General features: G+C 31.4%; 1 protein-coding gene across 1 annotated transcript; it reads right to left on the bottom strand.

The window, feature by feature from the left end:
- Positions 1 to 1287: 1287 nt before the first annotated feature.
- Positions 1288 to 4822, bottom strand: LOC127143850 (uncharacterized). The gene is made up of 7 exons (XM_051079108.1): positions 3800 to 4822; positions 3307 to 3450; positions 2888 to 3214; positions 2623 to 2781; positions 2155 to 2544; positions 1972 to 2067; positions 1288 to 1880 (listed from the first exon to the last, which is right to left on the bottom strand). Exons 1-5 carry the CDS (start codon positions 4511 to 4513, stop codon positions 2536 to 2538), a joined length of 1353 nt encoding a protein of 450 aa, XP_050935065.1. The 5' UTR covers positions 4514 to 4822; the 3' UTR covers positions 1288 to 1880; positions 1972 to 2067; positions 2155 to 2535.
- Positions 4823 to 15485: the final 10663 nt, after the last annotated feature.

Genomic DNA, 15485 nt, shown 5'->3' with positions numbered 1-15485 from the left:
CACTAAACGATCGTTTATTTTTTCTTTGTAAACATTGGATTTGCTATTATCCCACTTGCAGAATAAAATGTTGCATCTCAAGCACCATTGCAAGCGTTCTTTTAGAATATTACATTCCTCGTTTCTAGTAAGTTGTTATTCTTTAATTTTTTTTTTGTATAGAAGTTAAACTGCATCATTATATTATGACTAAATTTTTTGACTTGTTCTTGAAGCTTGGAATCAATAAACCAGACTGCATTGTTTGGAACCATATTTTCGATACTCATCTGGTGACACCAGATAATACGAAAGCTGAATGGACAGACCCAACAGCACACCTAACTATATGGACAGAAAAAAATGTGGAATACTATTTCAACACTGCTGTTGGTGATTACAACCACATACCAGGGTGGGGAGATGTCAACTACGTGATTACCTGCATCAACATAAAAGAACACTGGTTGGCTATTGCAGCTGATATGAGAAAATGCAGGATCTACGTGTTCGACTCAATGCCAAATTATGTTGAGCAGAAACTTGTTGATGAAGCTCTTCAAATGCCTGCACGATGCATCCCCTCACTCGCGATTGCAATTGGAGTCAACCTCCATTTAGATCATTTCACATATGGCCCTTGGCCAATACGCAGATCGAAGGCCACATTACAGAAAGGGCGTTCATTGGATTGTGGAATTTTCTGTGCTAAATTTGTTGAATGCCTTGTAACTGCTAGTGACCTTGGTTGTCTAACTGTGCCAAACATGAAACTGTTTAGACAATAATATGTGCTGGAACTTTGGGCCAATAAATACTTTTGCTAAATAAAAAAATATATATTCGTTCTTGTACTTTTGAGTTAATATTTGTATTCGTTTATATAATTTTTTTATGTAATTTTTATAGAGAGAATAACATATTATAATTTTAAACTTTGTTATAAAATAAATACTTTGTGATATTTTCAATTAAACGCGGCCAAAATTGAGAAAGAATATTTGAGTTAATATTTCTATTCGTTTAGATACATATCACAAAATATTCGTGTAGAGAAATACTCATCGCGCACATACGTATAAACGATCTTCTTAATAAACGATGTCTAAACGATCTTCTTAATAAACGTCAAAATATTAAGCGATCGTTTAGTAAAGTCTAAACGATCGTTCGGTAAAGTCTAAACGATCTTCTTAAAATCATAAAAAAAAATTAAGCGATCGTTTAGCTACAAGTAGTTTTGCAACATAGAGAATAATCGATACTACTAATTGAAATGTCAATTGATACTAATTGAAATGCAACATAGACAATAATCGAACAGCCAATTGATACTTGTGATTTATGTAAATATTTCAATACATAGGAGTGTTGGTCCATAATTGAAATGCTAATTGTTTTCTAAAGTAGGACATGTTTTCTTGACATAATGTATCTAAACCAACACCAACAGCTATGTACTCAAAATACTTAATTGTGAATACGCCACAATTACTATTATTTCGTTGAAGTGGAATTGAGTCAACAATGACAACTGGCCAAGGTTCCTTGTATGTCGATGATCTACCTCTCCTATCAAAGAAGCCAGTACTATCTAACAACTTTGGCACCAACTGTCGAATGGGCAGTAATATGTTTGTCATCTCTTCGGCAGTTGTAAGTGACGGAAGCGAATCCCATACCTTCACTTGACAACTTACCAAATCCAAGCATAATAGAACTCAATGGTTGCCACGGACATTGAATGGAGAGTAAACGTAATCAACACTTGCCCAAGGATCTTGGAAGTCCTCTTTTGACCCGACAACATAGTCAACCAACCTATACTCTTCGTCCCAGTCAAACGGGCGATTCTCTTTAATACATTCTTTGTATAGGGGCCACTTCGAAACTAAAATGTGCTGCAAAGAAAAACATACAAACGCAAATATCAGACAGAAAGACAAATATCAAACGCAAATACATACATAAAGTAACGCGACGATTCCAAACCATAAAGATTGTGTCTGCAGTTGTGAAGTTCTGAGAAGAAGGTATCCCGACTGCCTTAATCTTCAAGCGAATGAAAAGAAAAAGTGCATCCAAATGCTAATAGAAACAAAAGTAAGCAGTAAATGTATAGAACCATAACAATGAAAAAATTATAATTGCATAAATGATAAGATAATCCCATACCTCATCTGCCAACCACCGGCGACACATAAACAAGTCTCTGAAAAAAGCCTTCGATTTTTTCCCATGAAAGGTTTCACGCAGCTCATCGTCTGTACGCTTGACTGTAATCCAAGCTCGAAGTCTATCTAAATGGACGTCAAGTATTTTGTGCATAGGATCATAAACAATTGGTTCATACTGAGAGGTGCTGGTGGTTGATGTCACAGACCGTTTAGGTAGAGTTGTGAATGGGGTTGATAGGTAAACACTTGCACGCTTCCTACGGGCGGACCGAACGTGTGGTCGTTGAGTGAGAAATGGTTCTATCTCTGTGACGTCCTCATCGTCAACGACATCTATTGGCTCCTCTAAACCAGTATCAACCTTCTTCTCCAACACATCTTAGTGGCCCTATAGAAGCTCATAATGCATTAGTGTGGATAATGATAGAAATTAAACATCAATATTAGCAAGAACATGGAACCAAACCTTCTTTTTAACTTCAATGTGTTCATCCTCCTTTGGCATCCTCAACCAATTAGGGGTACCGCCTGTGTCAACATCTTCGGTCTTAGCATTATCCACTTCTTTACTTTCTAATGTATGATCTACTAAGCCTTCGGACACCTTGTGGTCCCCTTCGTCACCCTATGGAACCTCAAAATGAATTAGCGAGAACATGCAACTTAACGTATGAGTAATTACCAAATATGAAATAACTAACGTCAATACACTTAACAGTTTCATTCCTAACCTTTCTTTGAAGTCCAATGTGCTTCAATATGGTTGACATCATGCCCTTCAATTCGTCAATATCTGATTTTATACTATTAAGTTGCCCTTCAACAACCGCTACTCGATCTTGGAGATTCCGAATAGCCTTTTTCATCTTAATCTTGGACTTCTGTTTCTTACTCTTTTTGAAGTCATCTTCATCATTAACAACTTCTCTTACTCTTTTTGAACCACCATTCTTCGACTGAATAATGGTAGATGAGCGGAAGTTTTCAAAAAGTTCACCTGAAGCAATTTTCAACTGCTCCTCTTCAGGTGTCATCTCAATGACCGCCTTAATTATAAACTGCAAATAGAAAAAGGAAAATGTATTTAGGACAAAGAATTAAGCACAAAATCATGATATCCTTAAGTAAGTTACTATTGCTTGCTACTTACTATTGGCGAGTCAAACACCTGGCTTATAGTTTGGGACTTTGGTGATTGTTGGCACACCCACCTCAGCATTCGTGGTATGGCATGATCGTTTACTTTATCTACACCACATCCAATGATGGTTGGTATAGACTCATATGCCCAAACCTATTCGACATTTGACAAACAAGTTTAGGAAGTGCCACAAGATATATATAGATATATAAACAAGTGGTTTCACAATCGTTTGAAAACAACTATACGATCGTTTAACATAACTAAACGATCGTTAAAAAAACAACTATACGATCGTTTAACATAACTAAACGATCGTTAAAACAACAACTAAACGATTGTTTAAAACAACTAAACGATCGTTTAAAACAACTAAACGATCGTTTAAATAACTAAACTATCGTTTAAATAACTAAACGATCGTTTAAATAACTAAACTATCGTTTAAAATAACTAAACGATCGTTTAAAAGTTTTGAAGTAAGAAGTAAGAAGTCACATACCTGTAATGCATGCGGAAATCCATTGATAGTATATTTTTTTGTCTGTGTTGATTTCTTCTTTCCCTTGGCATATTGCTTGTCCAAGGCTCCTTTCAAGGCACTTAGCGTGCCTACAAAAACAATCCGACCCCAATCATAATTATTAAATGTATTCCAATCATCAGCAATCTTGAAAAAACCAATGTCCACTTTGGTTCGCCTATCTTTTCCCAACAAAGATATCTCTATAAAGTAGACTAAAGCTAATTTCACAATATCATCGTCATCACCCTCGTATTCCAAAAATATATCCTCTAAGTCGCTAACATAAACACACTCCTTGTCTTTGAAAAACTTCTCCAACAGTCGACTATTCCCAACAAACTGAATATAGTCCTCTTTAGGACCCCATAGTCCAGTTATGATGTTAAACTCTCTCCTACCGAAAGTACAAACAACGCCCCCTAGTAAGAAACTTATAGAATCCTTTCCTTCATCTTCCACCTCCCTTAACAGTAAGTAGTGGATGAGTGGCCCATTAAAGACAATATTTAGGTCCAAAAAGTGCCCAAACTTTGTTTTCCTAAATAAGGCTAATTGATCGGGTTTGAGTTTGGCCTTAATATTATGTGTTGTCTTTTCCAAATGAGACAAACAACTTACTAGGGAATAAAAATGATGGGAAGGATTAATCTTGTACAAGGGTCCGTCGGTCGATGTCGAAGTCGATGTCATGATTGAAGCCTGAAGAAAAAGGAACAAATTCCTGCAAATATATTGAAAATGGGTTACAGATAAAACTCACTGAAATAAGAGAACACGCTCAAAGTTGATTCTTAGGTTCGGAAAGGAGAAGCGACGAAATGCACTAGAGGACCGACGACAGACGAACAGTCGGAGTATCTTCGAAGAGCAGAGCGGGAAATTTCAAAAGCCAACGAAAGGAGATGTTTTTTTTTTTTTTACTTCAGGTGTTCTATCCGAAAGAGAAGGGAAAGCGAACGTGGGTAGGCGAAAAATCAATAGAGAGCGATAGAAATTTAATGAAGGGCATTTTTGTCCATTCACACCCAAATTCATTCACACCCAAATTGTCCTAAAAGTCTTTCTTTTGAAAACTTGTCCCAAAATTCATTTAAAGCTCTTTTTTTAACCTATTTTTGGCAATTTCCCAAAAGTTAATAAATTTAATAAATATTATATTAAAGAATATATAATATATTGGTATTTGACCGAAGTCCAAGTGAAGGTCCAAGCACATAAATTATTTGGCAATGGGGTATCTATTGAAGGTGAGGGTAGTAAGATTAAAGTTCAAATATTGGCTTGGTCTCTTTGGGGTGAAAATTCCATTGCTAGGATTGAGTTGGGTATTAGGATGATTGCTCCTATGTTAGAGCAAACATGGATAAATACCTATTTAGAATGACTTTTCAACAAATGACATGTCCTAAACGAAAATGAAAAGAGAAAGCAACTTTTTATGAACAATCATGTGGTGTGTTACAACTTACATATTATATTTTAAGTCAAGAGAAGGCGGCTGATGTAAAAGAAAAGAAAAAGAAAAAACTGTTCAAGTTGTTGGGTGCCATCATTGAACTTTGGAACAGAACAACACGCACTAAAAAAAAGAAGAAAAAAAAGTTGAATTTTCTTTTTACAAAGAAGAAAATTATAATTATAGACAAGTTTATAAATGTTTTATTAACTTTTAAGCATTTTCTTTCTTTATGTTTCTCTCCCCTACGATTCCATGTAAAGCACATTCCCTTCCCTTGCAAGGAATAAGATTCAAAAATGTATGCAAAATTCTTTTTTTTTTTTTTTTTTTTGGTGTTTTTCAAAATATTTTTACCAAATAAAATAGATTTTATTTTTACTCTCAAAAAATAGTTGGATTTCTAATTGTTGGCCGCAAATATATATATATATATATATATATATATATTGATTTTTTCTAAGCTATCTTTTCCTTTTTTGTCCTCACTTTGTTATACGACAAGATTTAAAAGAAATGGATCTTATCGACTTAATAAGTTCTTCAGCTTCGTCTTATCACAATCGAGGAAGTTTATTTTCATCTCTTCTAAATATAATTTTGGATGTAGTTTGTTTGAAATAGAATGTCATTTTCCTATCAAACTTGGTTAAATAAATGCAAAACTTATTTTCTATATAACTTCTTACAATAAAAATAATTGTTATCCAATTATATCTCATGAACTATTATTATTAAGAGATGAGATTTATACTTCTAAAAAAACATACTCTTGATTCATTTCTAATTCATATCTAAAGTAAATTTGATTCTTTTTATGATATTATCAATAAATTAATTAATGATCTAATAAAAATATTTCAATTAATTAAAGTATTTTAAAAATAAACCATGTACTAAAAAATTAGGAAACATTTACTAGTCGATATTGATCCTTCTGCATATACTTAAACATGCATGTTTATTATTCTATATATTCAATTTCTAGACATTTAACTCACAAATATTTAATATTTGATACTCATCCAATAACAAACAAAATCAAATGAAATTTTGCAAGAATGAGAAAGGTAATTATCTTAAAATGAAATGTGTATTAGTTTGTTCAAAATAATATATTATAACTTATAGTTTGGTGATTCAATATTAATAATTGAAGATATGATAGTTTTATTTTGAAAAAGAAAAAAAGGATGAACACTTGAGAAAGCAAATGATATATTTTGAAAGCTAAATGATGGGTAATAAAACACAAAAACATAGAATTTCTTCCCCAAAACAAATGTATGTATGCTACATAACATATCCCTTTGCTAATTTAGAAAGCAAGTTTCACTGCAATGAATGCCAATGGGCCATACTTATGGTGGGCATCCTATGGCCCACTTGGCCCAACTTTCCAATACCCAATCTTAAATGACACTACTTTTTGTTTTTTTGTTTTTTTGTTTTTTTGTTTTTTTTTAGTTTTTCATTCAATTTGTGTTAATTAATTTCACTTTTAAGATTGAATATTCTTCTTCCCCACCAGTGACCAAACAAAGGAAGTTTGTGGATAAGAGTTGCAAGTGCTATGTGTTTGTTATGGTGGGATCCTCCCATTTGCACACATTTCCACCCAATTCCAATTCCCCCATTACTTCTATTCTAATTTCCAATTCTAAAATTAGCCTACCTTAATCAATCATTTACCTTTGGTTTGGATGCATCATCTTTCATCTTACATTTTCATTCTCAATATCTCTACCTTTGTTATACTTTACAAAATAAATAATAAATAATAAAAATATATTAAAGGTTTAGTTTACTTTTTTTTTTTTAATTAAACTTATAAATATCACCTTAAATTTTGATTTTAACTCTTGATTTTTTAAAATCACACTAAATTTTAAAAACTAGAAAAAAATAGTTTTAAAAAACTAGAAAACCTCTAAGAGTCAAAATGAAAATTATGGATAAAAGAATTTTTTAGTAAACAAACATAAAATTTAACGAGTAAATAGTTACCAAATTAGATTTAACTTTTGAAAATAGTGTTTGGTTTTAATATTTATATTTTAAGATATCCAAATGTTGTTTCTATACTTTTCAAATAGCTCAAAATTCAATCTCAATTGTTTGTTCATTGGTAAAAATTTATCTATTACCATTCTCGAGTTCACGTATTAGAATGAAAATTATTATTATTATTATTATCAAGCTAATTACGAGAGAATAAATTTAAGAATTTATAAAAAATACACCAGTAAAAAGTAAAATTAAACTTGATAGTATATAACTAAAATCAAAAGAGGTAAAGATAAATAGTATTCATCTAAAATAATAATTATGTTTAAAGAAAATGAAAAATTAGTTAGGATTAAAGATAAATTGTTATGGATAGAAAAAAATAAAACTGTTTATAAAATAGGTAAATGAAGTGGTTGGATGAATTTTGGTGTACATAATTTCAAATTTTTGTTATATTTAAAAATGGGGGAAAGTTGAATAGTGAGGATGATTGAATTAGAAGTAAAAGTGATTGATATTTGGTACTAAACAATGCAAAAGGTTAGCCCCACAAACAAACGTGCCGTTAACGAAACTACATAAAAACAGAATAGAAGCATCATATAATTCATCAATTATTGTTTCATTTGGTAATGTCTTTGTCCCTTTTCCTACTTTTCTTGAGTATGCGTTGTTCATCTCCAATATCGAAGCGTGGCGCCTGCCCCATGGCTGGGCCTCCCGAACGCCAATCATCATATCCTACGTCTCGACCCTCATATGTATCTCTCATCAACAAAATCAAGACCAAGAAACTTCATGTATTTATCTAATAAGCTTTCTCTATACTTTATATGTGCATTTAACCAAATATATCTGTGATTCATTAAGTTGTAAACTATATTTTCCTAGCTTTCAAATCCTATTATCAAAATGTTGGATCAGCTTTATTACAATATATTAAACTGCTAACTCTACAATATCAATACCCTTCTTTACAACTTAGTATATATAACTTAGTTATAATTGATTATATGTACTCATTTTTTTAAACATCAAAGATCAAATCTTAATATTCAATTCTTCCCAGTTAAAATAAGTGTCTTAAATTTCAAAATAAAAAAAAATGCCTAATTTAGACAAAACCATGTACCATGTACCATGTTGAGAAAAATTATACATAGTTTTATATCATTATACTTATAAGTTTAGAATCAACCTTATGCTAAATTGACATTTTTATTATCATAAAAAGACCAGTTCAATAATATAATAAAATATCACTAATGTGGACCTATTAATAATATTAAGTTTGTATTTGTCCAAAGAAAATTCTCATGTGTTATTTAACATATTTTTATGAAATTTAATGGCATCGATATTTATCAATAGTTTTTTTTTATGGCAAAAATCCAACCAAGCAAACTTACCTAATTTGCACAGTGTAAATTTGTAATTTGAAGAGGGAATTATCTGTAAAACAAAGAAAAGATAACACATTGGTGTGGTATTTGTTACGTATACTATAATTCTTAATTCTTAAGCCAGTGTTTTGAATAAATAAATTCTTAGAGAGAAGTTAAATGTAATGACATTTCTGGTGATTGTGCAAATGAAAAGGTGGATTTGGATCGATAACTGGTGTGGGATTACTAAGCTTTTGGACTACTGGCTTCGACTTATGTCTTCAGGGCCGAGACGATCCAATTAGATTCTGGTCTACACTTAACTTAACTTCAACATATCGTGTATTAAAAAAAAGAAAAGAGATTTGAAATGGGATGAAATTAAAATCAACATCGATGCAAATATTTAAAAATAGAAATTAGAAAATTGAAAGGACTATTTTTTTTTCTCGACATTTGAAAAAGATCCAACATCAATCTTTTTAATTATAATGTTGCTGAGGTGTCAAATAATATTAAAATATATATATATATATATATTATATTTGAGAAACAGAAACAGAAATATTAATGATATGTGTATAATGTATTGATTGGAAGAGACAAAAAAAATTATTTTAAAATAGCTAAACCAGTTTTAAACTCTGAATATTGAGGCTGCTATTTAATGCCATATGCCCATTATTTCATCTCTTATATATTCTTTTTATACTGTCATTATTTTCTTTTTCTTTTTTGTATTTCTATAAAAATATTTATTAAAAAATTCATCTTATTAATCAATAATACTGAGAGCAACACAAGCAGCCATCTGATAAACTATACTCTAATTTCTTTAAACTACCTATAGTTTATTTTTGAATGGCAAGTGACATATTTGGATTATGTCTTCAATTAAAGAATTATTTTTTGCTCGTTTATTTATAGACCCACTTTTTTATGTCTAATTTGTGTTTATGTCAATTTACCATTACAAGGGTAGCCATATGTGGTTTGTTAATACTACTATTGATGGTATAGATAATTTTCATGTGTGATATCATCAAAACAGGCTAAGATGTATCTTTTTCAATAACAGATACAAATAAATGACAATAGAAGGTAAAATTAAAATTGCATGCATAAATATCACATAATATAATATATATACTTATTAATTTAAAGAAAATTATGATTGTTACCTTTGTATATTTGCAAGTAAATAAAAAAAATGTGAATTTACATTACACCTTCAAAGTTTTTCTTTTTATTTTCACTCTTTTTTTTTTTCTTTCTTTTTTTTCAAAAATCAACTTTAGATTAATGATAGGTTTGGATTGACATTTTAAGTGTTTAAATATATAAATGCATAAAATGAATATTTTTAAAATAACCAAAATATTTACAAAAGAATGTAAAATTTCATATTTTGTTAAATATAAATTTGATAAATTTTCATGGGTGTCTATTCATATTGATAGACAAAGAAAGAAGTATAATAGTATATATCATTTTCTATTATATTTAGAAATTGATATCCAATATTTTTGATAAATTATTATTTTAGAAATATGAAAAAGGTAACCCCCAGCGGGTAGGATGTACTAAAATGTTTTACGTTTACCTCTTTTGCTAATGCTTCAAAACTATTGAATTATATATTTCAAGTTGGCATAATAAAATATTATTACTTTAGCAAAACTATTCAACAAACTTGAAAAATAAAATGACATGTAGTATACTCAATTCTAAATTGCATATACACAAGTTGTTGCCTAAGATAAAAACCTCGACATCAATTTCATAATTTTATATTTATATTTATTGTTCTTGATTACTTCCATAAAATATTAGCCTTTTCTTTGAATTTCAAATTGCATAAAGTGTAACGTTCTCCCTTTTAATACTCGAAAATAACTATAAATATAACTTACAAAATGCATCATTAAATTGAATATCCTTTTCCTATAATGTATGTTACATGCATGTGAGGGTGCTCATGAAATGGTAAATATCATCCACACAAAAAGAAAAAAAGGGTTACAAATAAATATGGACGAAATAGCTTTTGTACTTTAGGTTTCATTTTCAAGTAGTGGACACACATGTGAAAGAATTAAAAATCAAAGTCACTTTGATTTTACCATATGCTCCCACTTCCCACTATCTTTGGGATTTTCATTAGCAACCCAATTTTAAAGCAAAAAAGACATAAAATCCATGTAAAAAGAAAAGGGTCATATACACATAAAGAAGCACATGCACAACATGGAAATGCTTCCCCATCAATACATTATTTTGCCTTAACACTCATCACCCTTCAAGTTTATGCAAGTTTTATTTTAAAATAATTTACTTATATGGCTTTTAATATGAAAATTTCAATAAAATATGTTTAGGGCCGCTAGAGAGAAATTATTGAAAACCTTGCTCTTATCTTCAATTATATATATATATATCATGAAATTCTTGGGAATAATCTCTAAGGATTTTAAATTTGATTTCTTTTTCTCTTGTCAAAAAAGAATTTGTTAGCTCCATCTTATAAATTTCTTTTTTCCTTTTCCTTTAATAGTGTTGTTTCTGATTTTCTTTTTTTAAAAAAAAAAAGGTAAAAATGTGGTATACATAAGGGAATATTCTTATTATTTGCATCTAGACGATAAAATATTATAAGATGCTTCGATACTTTATTTATAAATTCCATAAGAGAGATGGATCAGTTTTCAAAATTTATTTTACAATATTTTATTTTTTAAAAGAAAAAGATGAGGCTGTTATTATTGAATTAAAAATTTTCCCTCATATAGGACATTTAGATCATTAATTATATAATTTCTTATCTCAAAGGACTTTTGTTTGGACAAGCAATTGACTTAAGGAGTCATTCATTACACTGACAGCTCAATTTTTGGACTTCCATGGCATAAGATAATACAAATCCAAAACTCAAACAAAGTCTAGCTTTGAACTCTAAAAAAAAACCTTCGATATATTTAATTTCATCCATATTCTTATTTAATGAAATGTTAATTGTACAAATTATGCTAAATATATAAAAAGATACAACTATGGAAGGAAAGTATGAAACTAAGAAAGAGAAATAGAAATTCTACCTAAATGATACTAATTCGACTAAATACAACTCTCTTCCTTGCTTCGATCCATAGTAGCTATCAACTTTGGGTTTATTAAGTAATTGAATGAAACGACTAGAAGAAACTGTGTGTTTTAATGAAGGTATTGGTTGATTGTTCAATAGTGTAGAGATGGATTGTAAAAGAATAGCATCGCACTATTGATGGTGACAAATAAAATATTAGTTGTTCTTTGATTATTTTATTAATATTTTCATATTGTATATTACATGACTAAATATGTGATTAAATACACAAAATAATATAACTAGACAAGAAAAGTTACAAATAAGGATCCAATTATATCCTAAATTGCTCCAATTACATTCACACTCTACCTCAAACTCAAGGTGATAGAGTAGTGGTCAACTTGAGTATGGTACGCACTGACTTCACAACGACAAAACTTTGGTGAAGATATCTTCAAGTTGCTCAGTGGTGAAAATAGAGCGTCAAAGAAGAGTGCTACTCAAAAAATAGTGGCGAACAAAGTGACTATCGTTCTCAATATGCTTGGTACATTCATGAAAAACATCATTGTGAGGCAATCTGGATAGCACTACGATTGTCATAGTGAAGTATGGTGGGAAAGGTACACCCATATCAACAAAGAGAAAACAGAGCCATAAAAGTTTTGAAAGAGCATCGACAAGACCACGGTATTTTGATTCAGTACTGAAACGAGAGACAACACTTTGTTTCTTACTTCGCCAAGAAATGAGAGAGTCCCTTAGATAGAAACAGTAACCTGTGGTAGATGATTGTTTGTTTATATATATGCATTTAGAATCATGTTATTGTGGATACAACATTAAAGATCTAAGTATGCGACTTAAACTAGGCGACTAAGCTAAGATCATGCGATAAAAAGGGCAGACAGTAACTTGTACGTTGCTTAATTTTAATAAGTTGTTAATCAAGTACAAGTTTTCCTCTCTTTTAGCCAAGTATAAGCAAAAAAAGAGGTTTTCTGGATAACCAAGGTCGACCACAAGGAAATTATATGACTTTTGATTAAAACATGTAAGTTGATTTCATGCGGTATCTATATAGTTTCAGTATTGACTAGTATTTCTATTATTTACACTAAGTGTGAAGTGAAATGAAAGGGTATGGAATTGGTTAGTGTACATGCAATTGAACTCAGTAAAAATAGGTGAGAGTAATGAAGGAATGTTCTATGTAATGTGACGCAATACGAAGGTTAAGTGTAGTTCAATGATGCGATATAGAGCTTCTGCTAATTTCATAATTAAGGCAAAGCATCCTATGGGTGCTTCATCATCATACTTGTTCACCTTTAGAGATGCAAATACTTGAACCTACAAAAAGCTTTACATATAATCTATTTATTCACGTTATTTATAATTCATCCTATGTTAGGGCGAGCAACCTCTTGGTGCCTTGCCGACACACATACTTGCATTTCTGACAATATTTATGATAAAGATGCATTCAGTGAAATGATTATATTACTGCAACCTTTCCACCACCTGTTTATAAATGAGGCCTTAGTTAATATTCTCTCGAACAATAATGTCACACCCCATCCCAAGCACCTCCTTGCTTGGCTCGAGATGTGGCATGAAGCCAACCGATATCGCCCTCATTAAGAACGACACCAACTGACCCTTTAAACCTTAATCTTTAAACAGTAAACAACAACGGAAGCTAACTCATAAATTTTAAACGCAATTGGATAAAATCATCTTTATCGAACAAACTTTATATAAGTTTATACAGACATGATTTTTATTTACATAACCTAAAACCAACCGTTGCAAACCTAAGTCGGATACCTTAAAGAACCAACAGAACATAAGTATAAAACAACAAGACATGTACGATAATAAAACAAAATCCTTTAGCTGACAGATAGCAACGATTCAGGCACCGAGAACACAGTCTCTACCTGGAAAGTAGAAAAACATTTTGAAGAGTATGAGCTAAACAAGCCCAGTGAATAATTGTTTTTCTAAATAACTTTTTATAAAATTTTCAAAACATAAATCACAAAACCTTTGAAACAGTAAACGATGAACAATACATAAATGCTTGAACTTCATAAACATTTAAGAAACAATAACTTAAATCCTTGTTTTTCCTGCTCGAAACCTAAGTATCTACTCCTACGAGATGGTAGAGATTACTCGATACTAACTCGTCCTTAAATATCATAGATGGGCATCCCAATCCCTATTCCTACGAGATAGGCGTCCCTAACTCGTTCCTACAGATAAGTGTCCTTACCTGTCCTTGGTGCCCCTTATCCTACCCTGTTAAGGGTTGTTTTGAGATCTTCGCTCTGAGAAAAGATTTATAAAACCATAACCTTACTCCTCTTTAAGATTCCTTTTTGCATAAAGAGTCTTTAGATCACATAATACCTTGATAAACTTATTTTCAGTAAGCATTAAACATTTCTCAATAAGCAATATGCTTGAATAAATACTTTGAAACAATAACATGCTCGAAAAACTATTCATAGATCACTTAAACATTTACTTAGAACCATTCATAAACAATAGCTTAAGAAACATGCTTGAATTCACTTTAATAAATTCATTTTTCACTCACAGATACAAGCTCAAGTCCTTTGTCTATAAACTTGTCCGATCTCTTCTTGACCTGAAATAATGGTAAAATAGTCCATTTTATTTTCCTTAACTATGAAAATATCAAAAGTGTACATTGAAATTCCAAAAATCACTAAAAGGCCTTAAAAACATGTCTGTACACATGTTAACGCGTAGAGGGTGGGTGGCAGGCCTTGGTCATGCGTGTTAGCCTCACACATAGTCGCACTACACGCCTCACTTGGTCACATGCTTGGCGTCCCGTGTAGCTCCTTAGCGCATAGGGCTTGTCTTGCGCGCAGGCTGTGCATCCAGCATTAGCCTCAACGCACATTAACCTCTCTAATCACCAAAACGTCTGCCCATCTCACTTAGTTTACTATGTCACTCAACCAGCCACCAACTTGCCCAGAAACTCATTTTCATCCAGAAGCATAACCTCAATTTAAAAATTCATAACTAAAAATCCACAACTCTTTTGAGGAAACTTTCTTGGGTAAGCTAGGGTCGAAAACCGGGAATTTCTATCAATCTCAGTTATAATGTTTACTTCTCATTCCAGGCGATAAAAATATTTAAACATTATAAAACATAAGTGTGTGTGTATATGTACTAATTTTACTACTTACATTAGAGATTCTGTAGAAGGTGACATGAAGTGGTGTGAATATGGAGAATGAACTAACTTGCGTTAAAGAAATGTGAAGAAAGGTCTCCGCATTGTAAGTGATTAAACCATGTGACGGTCCTTGATGCGATAGGCATTACTTAACCATCTCTAAGTAAGGTGACCAACCTCTCGGTGCTTGAACGCCACATTTTCTCACCTTTCGGGATACAAATGATAAAGATAAATTAGGCGATAGTTATCTAGATTGATTTATTTATAAGAGTCACATTGCCTCTCTTTTAAGGTGGGCAACCTCTCGGCGCCAAGTTACCACACTTGTTTTCTTTTTGAGACACAAATGATGGAAGTCAATTGCCAGAGTGGAGTTTGTTTCCAAATTTCTTTCTACATGCATTTAGCTATGTCCTTGCTATCTACTCTTTTGAACAGTTGGCGACGAATGCTGGCCAAGCGATGAAGTCAAGCTCAACTAAATGCAATAGACCTTA

This window comes from Cucumis melo, chromosome 11, assembly GCF_025177605.1.
Source record: "Cucumis melo cultivar AY chromosome 11, USDA_Cmelo_AY_1.0, whole genome shotgun sequence".
NCBI lineage: Eukaryota > Viridiplantae > Streptophyta > Magnoliopsida > Cucurbitales > Cucurbitaceae > Cucumis > Cucumis melo.
This window is presented reverse-complemented; position numbering and strand designations above follow the sequence as displayed.

Bases quoted from the DNA above. Each gene is read 5' to 3' on its own strand.
- LOC127143850 (XM_051079108.1), bottom strand. From the start codon at position 4,513: ATGACATCGACTTCGACATCGACCGACGGACCCTTGTACAAGATTAAT. The intron at 3,215-3,306 runs GTAAGTAGCAAG...TTCTATTTGCAG, and splicing joins AGGTGTTTGACTCGCCAATA to TTTATAATTAAGGCGGTCAT. The intron at 2,782-2,887 runs GTTAGGAATGAA...GAGGTTCCATAG, and splicing joins ACATTGGACTTCAAAGAAAG to GGTGACGAAGGGGACCACAA.